This window comes from Temnothorax nylanderi, unplaced genomic scaffold (genome assembly GCF_030848795.1).
Source record: "Temnothorax nylanderi isolate EJ_2023f unplaced genomic scaffold, tnyl_v1.0 TNYL_tig0019_pilon, whole genome shotgun sequence".
NCBI lineage: Eukaryota > Metazoa > Arthropoda > Insecta > Hymenoptera > Formicidae > Temnothorax > Temnothorax nylanderi.
This window is the reverse complement of record NW_027249081.1, coordinates 938,896-952,796: the sequence shown is the minus strand read 5'-3', so window position 1 is coordinate 952,796 and position 13,901 is coordinate 938,896. Positions and strand designations below refer to the sequence as shown.

The 13,901-nt window shown below is 35.8% G+C and overlaps 1 protein-coding gene across 3 annotated transcripts in view; it reads left to right on the top strand.

The window, feature by feature from the left end:
• Rhogef64c (Rho guanine nucleotide exchange factor at 64C) overlaps positions 1-13,901 on the top strand; it is a 110,232-nt gene that overhangs the window by 71,833 nt on the left and 24,498 nt on the right. For all 3 annotated transcript variants that reach the window (XM_071699679.1, XM_071699677.1, XM_071699678.1), the window contains one exon: positions 6,231-6,453. In XM_071699679.1, coding sequence (XP_071555780.1) covers positions 6,328-6,453 — 126 coding nt within the window. In that variant the 5' untranslated portion in view covers positions 6,231-6,327. The remainder of the gene's footprint in view (positions 1-6,230; positions 6,454-13,901) is intronic.

Genomic DNA, 13,901 nt, shown 5'->3' with positions numbered 1-13,901 from the left:
GTTGAGAGGAGAATCTCTTTGAGTCCTGAATAATTCTCTGTTTAATAGTCAATCAGCTACTGAAGTGTCGAGTATGGTCTATGGGAAAGTTAATGTGTCTCGGCCTTCATGTTAGCTTTCATTTTTCCAGCTTGCTCTGCTTTGACGCTGATCTCTTTACTCATCGATCTCTTTTTTTTTCTACGGAGTCGATATTTCCTGCGGAATATATGTCATTTTATTTGCATCTGTATGTTACGTTATTTTATTATTTTATATTAACAGATATGTGGTGACATATCAATGAATACAAAATTATATACTTTATATATATAAGATAGTATATCTCGTAGGAGCGAGAGAAACGACATGACAAACAAAGAAAAAAATATGCCTCGTTGAAAATGAGGACTGATATTCATTGATAGTTATTCTACGAGTTGAAAGTAGAAGGAAAGAAACGTTGCAGCCGCGATACATACGTTTTCGCTTTAAAGTATGTGATGTTATTAGTCAAATAAAAAGTAGCGCTTACTTTCTATTACTTATTTGCTTAAATTATAAGACGATAATTTAAATGTCTTGAAAATTAAAATAATGTCTCACGTCTGAGATAATTATTTATTTAACAATCATGATAATATATATTGTTAAAACATAATGACTAATAATTTTGTCGGTAGAAAACATTGCGATTTCACATTCGTTCCACTGTCACAATTACCTCGATTAGTTATTGTATATGTAAGAACATTAGTCATATATTTTCTATATCGATCATAACAGAAATTATGTTAAAAAGATATCAACAAGATATAGAAAGAACATATGCTAAATCATAATGCAAATCCGTAAAATTCTTCTTTTTCAAATAAGTATATCTTTGAATTTGGCGGATTTAATTGTATAAGGATTTGAAATTGCTTTTCAAATAGGGAAAATATAAATCAATTTTATATTGTATCTAATTTATGATTTTATTTATAATTTAATACATTTTAGTAAAATTTGTCACTTATATTTCTTTGCTTCTGAGTTCTTTGGGTTAAGGGAAAATAAATCAGTTTTATATTGTACCTAATTTATGATTTTACTTATAATTTAATACGTTTTCGTAAAATTTCTTACTTATATTTCTTTTCTTTCGAGTGGTTAATGTGAGCTGTTGTTTCGAATAAATGTTAAAGCTGGATTTATATGCAAGTTAAATGATCTACAGAGTTTATTGTATTTAAAACAATAAATACATTTCTTATCAAGAATTTGATACAGGAGAATTTTTTAAATCTACATCTGATGTTTCTGGTACGTTATGGCAATTCTAATTCCAGTTCTTTACCGTACACGTTATACGCAGGCATCCAGCTGCGAATGCGCGACGCGACATTGCTCAGATAAAAATCACTGTACGCCGCGACGCTGCATGACGATGAGTGTCAGTCGGTGCGGATTAACAGTATTCGGAGTATGTTGTTCACGTTGTCCTTCGAGAAGCGTGTTAACCTACATTAACGGCATGCCGCATGTCGCGCGTTTTCTTCCGGAGGATGAGTCGTGCGGAGACTTCGGTCGGACTTTCGTAATCCGTAGATCTTGCTCGTGGAAAGTGACGAAGGACGAAATCATTTCCCTCGATCTCTCCTGTCTTCTGTAATTACCATATTCTGCCTGGAATCCCGCTTTGTAGTAATATCACCAATATCAATTTTTGTTATTTTTATGGACACGGGAATAAATAATTAGTGGTTGCGAATTACTTTGCGATTTCATACTTTCCCCTAAAGGAACTTAAATTCGCGTTTCAAAAATTGTTCTTGAATTAAAGTTGTTGGTAATTAAACATTTTTTTCTCCGTTGAAGTTTAAAGAACATTGGGATTTTAAATCTATTAAATAAGTAAAGGTAAGAGAGCAGTAATAAGGAAGATGCGCAAAATAGTAATATATCTTTCAACCATCGATTGCAATTTTCTATTTTAACTTCAACATAAATGATAAACGATGTTTCTTTCGCGATATTTTACGTTATGGCAATATAATAATTTACGTTATTGCAATATAAGCTGGCATCGTCGAATGAAAGGTTGACACGTTTTTATCTCTGTATACAATTTGCGTCGATGATTACTCCGTTAGAGAACATAATTAGCATGCATACGACAAGGCTAAAAGATGATCGCACGACACGGATAAACCCGAGAATTATCTGCGATGAGAATCCAGTGGTTGTGAATTTTTATATTCACGGCGGAAGAAAATCTCTATCGTTATGTAAATAATGGCGCGATTTTTTATAGTTCTAGGACATCTGACTTCACATTTCTCGTCATTATTGTCAAGATAAATTATGTTATGATGATCTAACTAAAATTACAGTAATATTTATCAATTTATATTTGCATTCTTCTCGCTTTCCGTAGTCTGAGAATCGGCACAGCTCTGCCTCTGTATTGTCGTTCCCAGATTTCCGTCGATGCATCGAAAATTCGATTGCCGTTCAAAAAGTCTGGGAGAAAAATGCCTCGTTACGTAAACTTATAAGATTTTGCACGACGTTGATTTGCTCAATGTTTCGGCTAGGCCCGCGCGCCACTGATTGCCGTATACGGTAACGACATAATTGTCCGTTATGCGCGATTTCCTCGACTATTACTTTTCACCGCGGCGATTTATCGGCGATGTACAACGAGCTGTGCACACCGTGCGAATACACGTGCCTCCGGCTCGCGGCTTACACGAGGTCGAGGAAATGCGCGGTCTTTCGGTTTTACGGTGAATTACATCATCATTGCACCGTCCTATCGTTGGTTACTTGCGACGCACGATCGCAACGTCATTATCGCGCCAAACCACGTATACAGGATGGTCCACTATCATTTCTATCTCTCATTGATAGTAAACCTTTCGAGGAATTTTTAGAAGCAATTTATTTCTAGTGAAAGTTTAATAATATTCCTTTCCTGGAGTTTTCTAATTTCCGAGTTAATAGTTGATCAATTAATCAAAAAATTAAATTAACCAAGCTTTAATTACTTTCTTTAATTTCTGATGTTACGTAACTTTGCAATGACATTATAAAATTTATTTGGATACATGAAAAAAAAATTGATTCTCAATTTTTTTCAAGTACTTATCAGTTAAGAAATGCGATACTTCTAACTTTGTCATTGTATACACTGTATTTATCGGATCGTTATTTTCATTTAATGTGAGTATCAGGAATAGCGTGATCCGGATCAGTTTTGCTCCGCAACGCGTAATTATGGGCTTCAAGTTGGTCTATTTTTTGCAGACGAGGGGGCCGCGACAGATGGAAAGTATCGACGGCGATTTCGAGGCCTTGATGATAGCCCGGTATTATTTAGTTCGTTTTGCAATGTCTACTCCCTTCGGCTGTTTCTCCTGTTGCCTCGGCGTTAGATCTTAGACGTACCGTATCATTACGAAAGCGAATGGCCGATCATTGTCTTTCGGCGAGTCGCGCACTCCCCGTTATGGAGTCGCTGCTCCTCTTTGTTCGTTTTCAGTTTTGCAATTCATGAAACGCGATTCGCATTCATTCGTGTAGCTTGAATAATACAGTCATTTGTGTTTCACGTGTGGGAACATATTGAATGCTTACTTAAATGTTAGAAATGTAAGAAAGAAAATATTAGAAATGTAAAAAAGTTTAATAGAAAAATCTAATTATTACCGATATTTATCACCTACCATACTACAAGTTTATAATTGTCATATAAATTGTGTGACAAATCGATGTCAATTGCTATTTTACGCGATTAAACGCCTTCCTACTGAATTTAATGAGTATCTCGCGGTTTCTTCTTCCCGATATCGCGCAAAAATAGCTCCGACAGGTCGGTTTTTACGCCCGTCTCGTTATTACCCGCGTGTGTTTACTCATACATCACGAGCGGCCGGTGGTACATCGACGAGCAAGAATCTCGGGAATGCATTCCACGGTCGTAACGCGTCGGCTCGGTCGGTGGCTTCGCTGCAGACATCTTTATTTGAGCTGCGTGCGTATACGAATGCAGTTCGTGCAGGGCCGCACTCGTGAGGAAACAACGGGTTTTTCCACGAACTGTAGCGAATTTCACAGATTAGAGCCGTAACGTAAATTTAAAATACGCTCTGCGGTTAATACATATATTGCAACGGAAATTTAACAAGAACGAGTGATGCCATTGCGTGACTTTGACCATGAATACCGTAGGAATCTGCACTTGCACTTCTATTCTTGTTTACAATTATAGAGATCTAAATGAATACAAGTTAAATGAAGATTGCTTCCAGAATTTCGTCGGACAGGTTGTATTTATCGTTAAATGCAGCATGCATTGTGACGCCTTTAATGATAATTCATCGTTAGATGCTCGCAGTCGCGATCGTTTTTTCTTCTCGAACAGTTACCTGCTCCATTTATTTGATAGTCTCTCGCTCTGTTAATTAAATGCTACCGAGTCACTCGTACATTGCGTTCCCTCGTTTGTGGAATTAATTTGTGGGGCTCGTTTGCATCGACTGTTAGTCACAGACCGTTGAGTGCATTTATACTCTTATTTACAATTTTCCTTCGTCCAATAACGATACATATGGATCCAGAGATTCACATGACTCGTCTCTTTCTGACTTCCTATATTTTAATCATCTAAATATATGGATTTTCTGTTTGTCTTAAATATTTCGAAGCTAGCGGTGATGTGTATTGTTTTCCATGAGGAAATAATATAATTAGCTAATACATTATTTATAAAATTTCCTGTTATTTTATTGATAAGTTTGTTTTCTTCTACTTTTGGCTTTTGGACGGATCATAAGTGAGGGAAGTTTTAAAATAGAATTTTGGATAACCGATACCAGGCTCAATATAATATATATGGTTAAGTAAGATTTTTTATAGAAATATTGATATCTATATTGATTTATCAAACAATATATTATATGATTGAAATTGAGTTTGTGTTCTGTATTTGATTTTCAAAGTGATTTGTAACTACAAATAACATGGTTACGTGTTTTTTTTTTGGATTATTCGTACTTAATATTCATATTCTAAATTTTGTATTTATGCATTTATGTACGTTATATATATTGCTGATGTGAAGAAATAACTTTAAAAGTATATATATTGTATCTATGACTAGAATTAAATTTGTATCTGTGAAATGAAATAATAAATTAAAAAAACGAAATTGTAATTTTTAAGAGCAGAGCAAGCTATAAAAAATAACAACTATACGCATTGTCTTGACCGAATAAAGTGATAAAATCCACGAACGAAATGTCACGTCATGAATGTTGGCGCTTTGGCGGAAATAAATTGACAAAAATAAGAAATACATATAAAAAATAAATGACAATTACAAATGTTATATGAGTGCCTAGCCAAGCATAGAATTAGCGAGATATATTAGTCTGTACTCCGATGCACGTAACATCGAAGCCCGTAACTCCAGCGAATTAACATTTCCTGGACGCTTTCTAGGTCCGGCCGACCGAATATCTCGTCTGGCGCGACGAAAATTGTGCAATCGTGATCTCCTGGCGAGAGAAATTGCACGGTACTATCGTCAGGTGCCGTAATTTATCGCGATGATTATGCAAGGAAGTGCCGTTTTGCTACTGTCGAACCCGAACTCATCATTTCGTCGTTGTAACGTAGATTTCGCTATAATTTTAATTCAATCAGCATCGTACCTAAATATAGCTTGCTGAAATGCAAGTACAGTTAAACATGGCACAGAATAGAGATTTATTTATGCTTTGGGACGATATCTCTTACGGATATCAACAAAAGATAGAAAGAAAATAATATTAATTATACCTAAAGTACATTCGTAAATTGCCAACAATATAATCGCAATAAATTTAATAATTTAATTTAATTTAAATTATTTTAAAAATAAGATGCTTATATATATATATATATATATAAGTATCAAAGATTATTAATGTCTTGACGAGTATAGGACCAAAACCAATGGTCGAATCGTCACGATGATTATTTGCCAATTATAGCCGGATGAAATGAAAGTTTAATATTAATTATATATAAAGCTCCTTATAAAGCATATAGTGCGTTTTATATTTTGTTAATCTTATATTGAAAAGTTTGTTTGAATGTTTCTAGTTTATATTAGACGTTTATTAAAAGCGATATGTATTATTTCTGTATTAAGAGATGCGATAACATTGATGATTACCAGCAGCATGATTAAAGGAGACAATTTTTCCACTTGTCGGTTACAGATTCGCCACGACTTGAGAATGCGAGATTGTGCGAAAGGCAGAGAGGCGCGGAATGCTGGTGCTGCGAAGACACTGAGGTCTGCGACCATCGCGGGAAATGACCATGACGAGCGTGGCTGTCGCCCCGGGTAGCCTCGGCGCACCTCCAGCTATGCTCAACCCCAAGATGTATCATCTGCAACAGGGTCTCAGCCCGACGTCCGGCTCGCCCACCTCCGGCAAGGTAAGCCCCCGAAAATCGTTCGCCCGAGAATCCGTGATCGATGTCCGATCAGCCCGATATCTGGAGTCTCGCGCGATACGCGATGCGCGAGAGAGCGTGTCTGATGCGAGACGCTCTTACGGCGGCGTTTTACGTAACGGGACACAACCGAGGTTGGAATCGTGGAACCTCATCCGCGGTTGGTCATTAGATACAGCCATTGTGGCAAGCTGTAGTGGATTCTTAAGGAGAGCTTTCTTCTGGTATCGCATTTCTCCGCGTAGTCTAATTGTTACTTGCAGCAAAGTCAGACCCGAATGGCTCTCTTCTTACGAAGTCTTCGTACGAAGGAAAGGCCAACGATTTTTTTTTTCGAAACATTTTGCGTGGGGCAAAAACGCTTTTACGTAACGAGAGTGTGGCGTATAATTTGTTAGACAAAGAGCACTTGTGCGGCAAGTATTTAGAAGGAGAGTCAATATCACGGTGCGTTATGGTTTTTATTTGCAAGAAGCGAATTGATCATTTTACGGATGTTTACAACAACATGCGGAGAAAGAGCGATGCACGGGCCGTGCTGGCGTGTCAAAATAGGGAAAGTGCACTCGGATAGGTTAATTGCTGGGTATAAGCCGCTTGCATAACGCGGGGATGAATGAACGTGACGTGGTTGCCTATCTCCTGGATCGCAGATTTTTTTCGTATCTACACTCTCCTTTTGCCTTTATCCTTTTCATTTCGTTCCGCGTACCGCGTTACTCTTGAGCAACATTGACGTTGATAGACGTCAACGTATAGATAAGATAATAATTCAATCCGACATGTGTCATTGTTATCTCTTCATTATATTATAAAATGAGCAAAGTTTCATATTAAATAAGATTAAGCTAAAAATTGCATCGCCTATTGAATGGTTGTTCTATTCATAATTTATTTTTACTCGAAAGTCGCAAAAAAAAGTAATTGATATTTTTATAAAGCTTACAAAACACGAGAGGATAGAAAAGAGAAAGATCTTTTCTTCAGATGTACATTTTCTTTTACGTAATCGTGATAGCTATTGCAAATTTCTCCATCAGATACGTACATACAGTCGCGTTGATGTCTCATTCAAAGTATTTGCGAGGCTTTTGATGTGAAGTGGAATGTAAAGGCAGACATAAACACATCTCCAAGAGCAGCCCGGATCTGTTGCAATAAGCAATATTATGATGTACGTTACGCTTGCTGACCGTAAGTACTTTCCATAACGACGTGACACTTTATTGGATGCTTAATTGCCATGCATCCTCGTGCATCGATAAGCAATTTAGTGCTACGATTGCCACGCTAATGATTTTTACCATAAGCCGGGAATTGAATCGCTTGAGAAGCGTGAATTGACGTTCACGTTTTACGACTGTCGGGGAATTGCACGCGAAGTGCCGCTTAACACTTGCCTCGATAGACAGTCTGTCGGACCATCACTTGACAGTTGAAAAACTTACGGCTTGTGGGTTTGCGGTTTGGATTTCTATATTCCTGCTCTTACGTTACGTACTATGTTCTTGAACAGAATTTATGGTGGAGTTTGTAGTATTTGTGGTATATATTGTGGTGTTTATTTTATTTCATCAAATGTCCCGAATGTTTAATTATAATAAAATGTCAGAAATGTCTATTTATTATTTTGTAACATCGGCGTGGATTTATGTAAAGTTAAAAACAAGTTAAAACAAAATACCAGATTGTTTTGTAATATATATAATTTCTACCTCTTTCTTCACTTTATACATAGATATATAAATATGTAGAACAAAATATAGAAAAGTGAGAGTATTTGTTACAAGACAATAGATTATGTTAGCTATTTCTATAATTATTCTTCTCTACTATCATTTTATTATCTACATTATAATCGTAGAAGCTATCTTTCGTTTTGTAATGCTTGTCGATAATTTTGAAACGTTAAACGATTTATATTTCAACTATGTACAATTGAACTTGATATATCATGTTATGAAATACATGTCATGAAAGAGGAAAGTAGAGAACCCGAAGAGGGAAACTTGGCGCGACATAAAACCAGAAATCCTGAAACAGAAAACGTTTCGCGAAGGACGGCTATCACAATGACGTAAGGGAGGCTACGTGCTTCGGCTCTTCTGTCGCTTGGACAATGGCTCGCCTGGTTTTATGTTAAAACCAGTCGTCGCCGATTATGTTATCGAATACTTCGTATTCACGTCGTCTTGGTCGCGATACGGATACTTTTCCCGGGTTTGCCTTTCTTAGTTACAATCTCGAGTGTCGGTTTAGTTGCTGACAAAGTGCCGGTTGATACTAATCGTGATATATGATATATGCATTCTTCGTAAATTACATAATTAGTGCAATTTACATATATTATATTTTTTAATAGACCGTATGATTCTTTCCTTACCAAGCAACAATATCATATTATTACGTAGTTATATCATGATTGCAGTGAAAAAAATATAATTTTCGAAATAAAATATTTTAAAGATGCGATTGATATTAATTAACAAATTAATAAGCTATTATAATTGCATAAATTATCAAGACAAGTTCAAGTTTTTTGAAATATATGTTATTATATAGACGTATTTAGTAATTAAAAAAATATATTATGTGCTAAATGATTGATAAAAATGATATAGTTACAGTAAACGAAAACGCGCGTGGACTCTATTACATTTACTCGCGTTGATTTATAGCGGCGCATTTATAAGTAATGCAAGAGGATTTATAAGTATCATTACTTGGTGCTTGTAAGTATCATTGCTTTCTACCGCATCGACAAGTGTTACGAATGGGGATAAATTTGCGCAATTCCACGAGTAATCCCGCACGCTTATGCCGCCGTCTGCTCGCCGCGGAGAGTGATACACGGATCGAACATTTGCGAAGGTAAGAGGAACGAACTTTACGGTCGTTCGCGTATAAATCACCGCTTTCGTTACACGTACATGCGGTGTAATTACGCACTGCACGGATCATCTAATTACCTTGTTTACGAGACTGCTTAAAAATAAGTTTCAGGACTTTAAATAGCTACGAAAACTATGTAATTGACAAGATTTGCGCTATTTACATATGTTCAATCAAGATTCTTTTCTTAATAAAAATTTCCTTAATATATTACGCGAAGATTCACACTGAATATATAGCGTGAGATAATTTGGTTATATACTATTTTATCTTCCGCGATTGTAGTCTTTATTTTGCAATCAAGTCATTATAACAGGCTGGACAATAATATATATCGTAAAAACTATTCTTTCAACTTGATTCGTCCATTCTGACTATTTTATCTTTGAGATTTAATTGGATAATCGAGAGAAACGAGAGAAATTGGATAATCGTATATAAGAAACGAATTGGAAATTGTGCGCAAAGCGATAACAAGATATATTGTTGCACGCGTATTGCGAAATGTTATTTTAATAACAGCTGCATAACATTTCCTCTTCGTTAAAGCGCTAACGAGAAGTATCGTCATCGTAAATTTAACGTTTAAGTGGGACGATCCTCGTTTCATCTTTACATCACGCGCGGTCTTCGTATTGAAAGTAATGACCATATTGAAAATAGGCAGCAATGATTGTCAATAATTTGACAGGCATGTTTTATGCACATGTGAAAATACGGAACCAATGATAATAGAATGCGTTTTTAAGAATTTGCCGATTCACTAAATTATATGCTTCTTTTTTTTATGGATGACTACGCTTGCTCGTTAGCCATTCTGTAATTCAGGATTTGGCGATTCTGCTATGCTGCGTGACCGGTAATAGTTATATAAACTATAACTATTCGAGCATGGTAAGTACGTGGTTTTCTCACAGGCGCGTGACTTTCCATGCTCCTTCGAGCGTTCGCCGTTCTTGCGTGCTGGAGCAACTGGTTTAGTTAGTATTTGGCCCACATCGCTACGAGGAACTTTCGAGACTTTATTCCCCCGCAATTTCTTGCCTTCGATCGTGACTTTATCTATCTCGGATCGATAGAACAATGAAGTTTCTTGACTTTTAAACGAAGATAGAAATCATTACTTTATATACGTTATACATATATGTATCATAGCTTTTTCTTCATATCTTTTAGCGAAATCTTCTATACTTTATATATTCTTATAAATATTAATTTTAATTATGGAAATTATATAGAATGAAACAAATTTTTCTATTTTTGACATTTATATTACAATTAAATATGAATATGGCATCCTGTATGAATAAAAGAGTACTTGTCGGTATTGTGTGAGACTAAAACGTCTGCTGCACTTTTTAATCTACGAAATGTGCAATTTTTTTTACGAACGTCATAAAGCGAGATTTTATTTGACTTTTACACGTAAATTCTTGTATTGCAACTAACAAAAGATCATAAGAAGAAATTTTTGCGCGTAATGAACGATATTAGCGTAATTTTGCGCGTAAAACCGTACACGGTTATATACTATTTTATCTCCTGCAATGCCGTCTTTATTTTGCAACCAAGTCATTATAATAAACTGAACAATAATCGTATAAACTATTCTTTCAACTTGTTTCATTCATTTGATTCATTTATTTTATCTTTAAGATATAATTTGGTATAAATATCTAATATTACACAAAAGAGATTTTATTTACATTAAAAAAATCATTAACTTTTAAAATACTTCACAATAATTTTTTTACTCTTACAATTGTACTCCTTACATTTGTACTCTTATAATTGTAATACTTACATTTTATTAGAAGAGGAGTACAGTAAACATACAAGAAAAGGAGATAGATTCTTGTGTTAAAGATATTGTAAAATAATCTGTAGCACTAGTAAGTATTATACATGTTTACGTAAAAGATAAAAGTCTCGATATAAGAATAAGATAAGTTTAGGGTTTGTAACATTTGTTAGATAACCTTTCGTGCAGTGGACCGTAAACAAATTATACTGTTTCCATCAATTTTCATGATGGTTAATGACCATTAGCCATAATTCAATAGATTTTCTGCATCTTTTCAACAATGGAAATAGGAAGTGATGGAGGATAAAGGAGTTTCACTCAACTTTAACTAATGTTTATAGAAACGGTTTATATAAACGATTAAGAGTCGTTGGATTTATTCGCTTGACCGAACGAGCGCACTCGAAGAGTTTTCACGCACAACCCGATTTCCCCAGTGTTTCCTTATCTAATCTTTCCATTGGCATCGCAGATTATATAGGTGTCAGATCGTCATCGCATTCGCTGGCGCGTATCGTCTTCAATCTTTGACATCCCCGTCCGCCGTCGTCGCCGCGACAGGTTCTTTGCGAGGTGAAAATTTTGCCGTCGCCGCAGGCCGCCGAGCGTGACACTTTCCTTTCCTTGACGTAATTTTCGTGCAAAAAATAGTTAGATCCCATCTCGTATCGATCCATACCTCTCCTCTCCAATCGCGGCTAATAAGCGCCTTTTAATCGTTCCCGCGGTTACGCAGGATATTTTGCGTCATCGCGGAAGATTCGGTGTGCGTAACGACAATCGGGAGATGCGATCGATCGTTATATCGACAGCCGGGCTGCGTTTATCTCAATGTTGCTTAACCAGATCGACAGGATTTCTTCTTCTTGTCAGAGAAGACGAAGTTTATCTAGACTCTGATATCTGTAATTGATAACTTTAATACTTGACTGTATAAATTATAAATGAAATTATTGCAGTATCTTTAGACACGTAATACTAGTGGAATATTTTTGAATATTACATTATTTTTCGCTGCTTATATTCTAGTATCAGATATAGGTATTTATCGCGAAATGGGAATCTTCATGGACTTTATAATTTCTACACCTATCCTCTATACGAATAATAATACCCTTATTGCACCGCGAGATGTTACGAAAATGATTTACGCGTGTATCGAAACACTCGAGATACGTACCTGCCGTAGCCGGCGTCATAATAACGCGTTGAATTTTAGCGTACACACCGGTGCACGGTTGTGCAACGCAGAGACGCACCGGTGGAGTCACAAGGATGATGCATCCGCAGTGCATCTACCGTGACCCCGGGATGCGCATGCACACGCGGTCGGCTTAGCTACAAGATCGCGTGCGATAGTGCCTCGCGCGCGTACGCAACTATCCCTGCAATACCTATAATATAATAAATAAGCAAATATATGTATATGCACACACATATACATATATATTTGTATAAATTGCAGAATTGTAAATTGTAGAAAGTTCATAATTAATTCAGTGTTAGGTATGTATACTAATTATATCTAGAATTATTATGATTATCCGGATTATCCAATGTAGTGTTATTTTACAAATGGTACGTGTACTTTTAGAATACACTAATTTATTTATTTAATGCTAGATATACTTAATATCTTAGATATAACAAATAAGATAATTAAATATTGTCTTCATACTTGGACAGGATACGTGATTAACAGTATCAAGCAATTTTATTAAAAGTTAATAATATCCTTTACGTAATCGACTGATCTATAAAGAAATTGACTAGTGAATAATTTCAATAATATTGAAAATGTTTGTTACGATATGTGCACATGTAATACGAAGTAGAGATCGTCTAAGAAACAATTATACCTAGTTGCATAATTACGTCGCTGCAGCGTTCAATTCAGTCGCAAAATATCGTTCGCGCCGTTAGTCGTCTACTGAGAAGTGATAATTTGCATAATTAATAACAAGTGACACGTGACGTATATTTTTCTCAAATTGAAAGGAATAAAAGCGGTTGATAGTTGCGAATACGAGGCATTATTGTGCATGATCTTCTCGAAATAAAAGCGTATTTTTCCAGTAACAATCCATGTACCTGTGAATGTCATTTCTTTCATTGGTCAGCCATCCTCAAAGTTATGCTTTGCTCTGCGACGCGTGAAAAACAACTCATGCACTTAGCATCACAGTATTGCATGCAGCGACAAGCATATGTTTGAGCTATTTCGCGTTGTGACAGTATTTCCTATATGTCCCTATTTGCTGTATTTCTTTCATGCATGAATACCTTATAGTTGCTTGACATTAATTTCATCTTTTATAATAGTTCAATTTCTAAAATTATTAACATTAATAGATAAAAATAAATGAAAATTCAGGCAAAAAATTAATTTGAGTTAATCGAAGAGTAAGATTTTATTATTTGACTTTATTATTTGAAACTTATTACGCCGGAATTAGATATTAATTATTTAAAATTCAAAAGGCATCTCAGTATCCTTTAAAAGAAGAAATTTCGAATTATTTAAGGAGGTGAAAGAAATGCGATGTAGTTTTAAGAGAAGCCTCACAATTCCGAAGAGTATTCGGTTTTTCTCACGCGAGATCAATGAAGGGTTAAATCAACGAAGCCACGATATTTCCGAGGCGGAACATCTGGCCTGCCAGAACATAAAGCCGGGACTCTCGCATCCACCTTTTTCTTTCTCTCCACGCAGCGAGTCTGGCGAGTCCCGCGG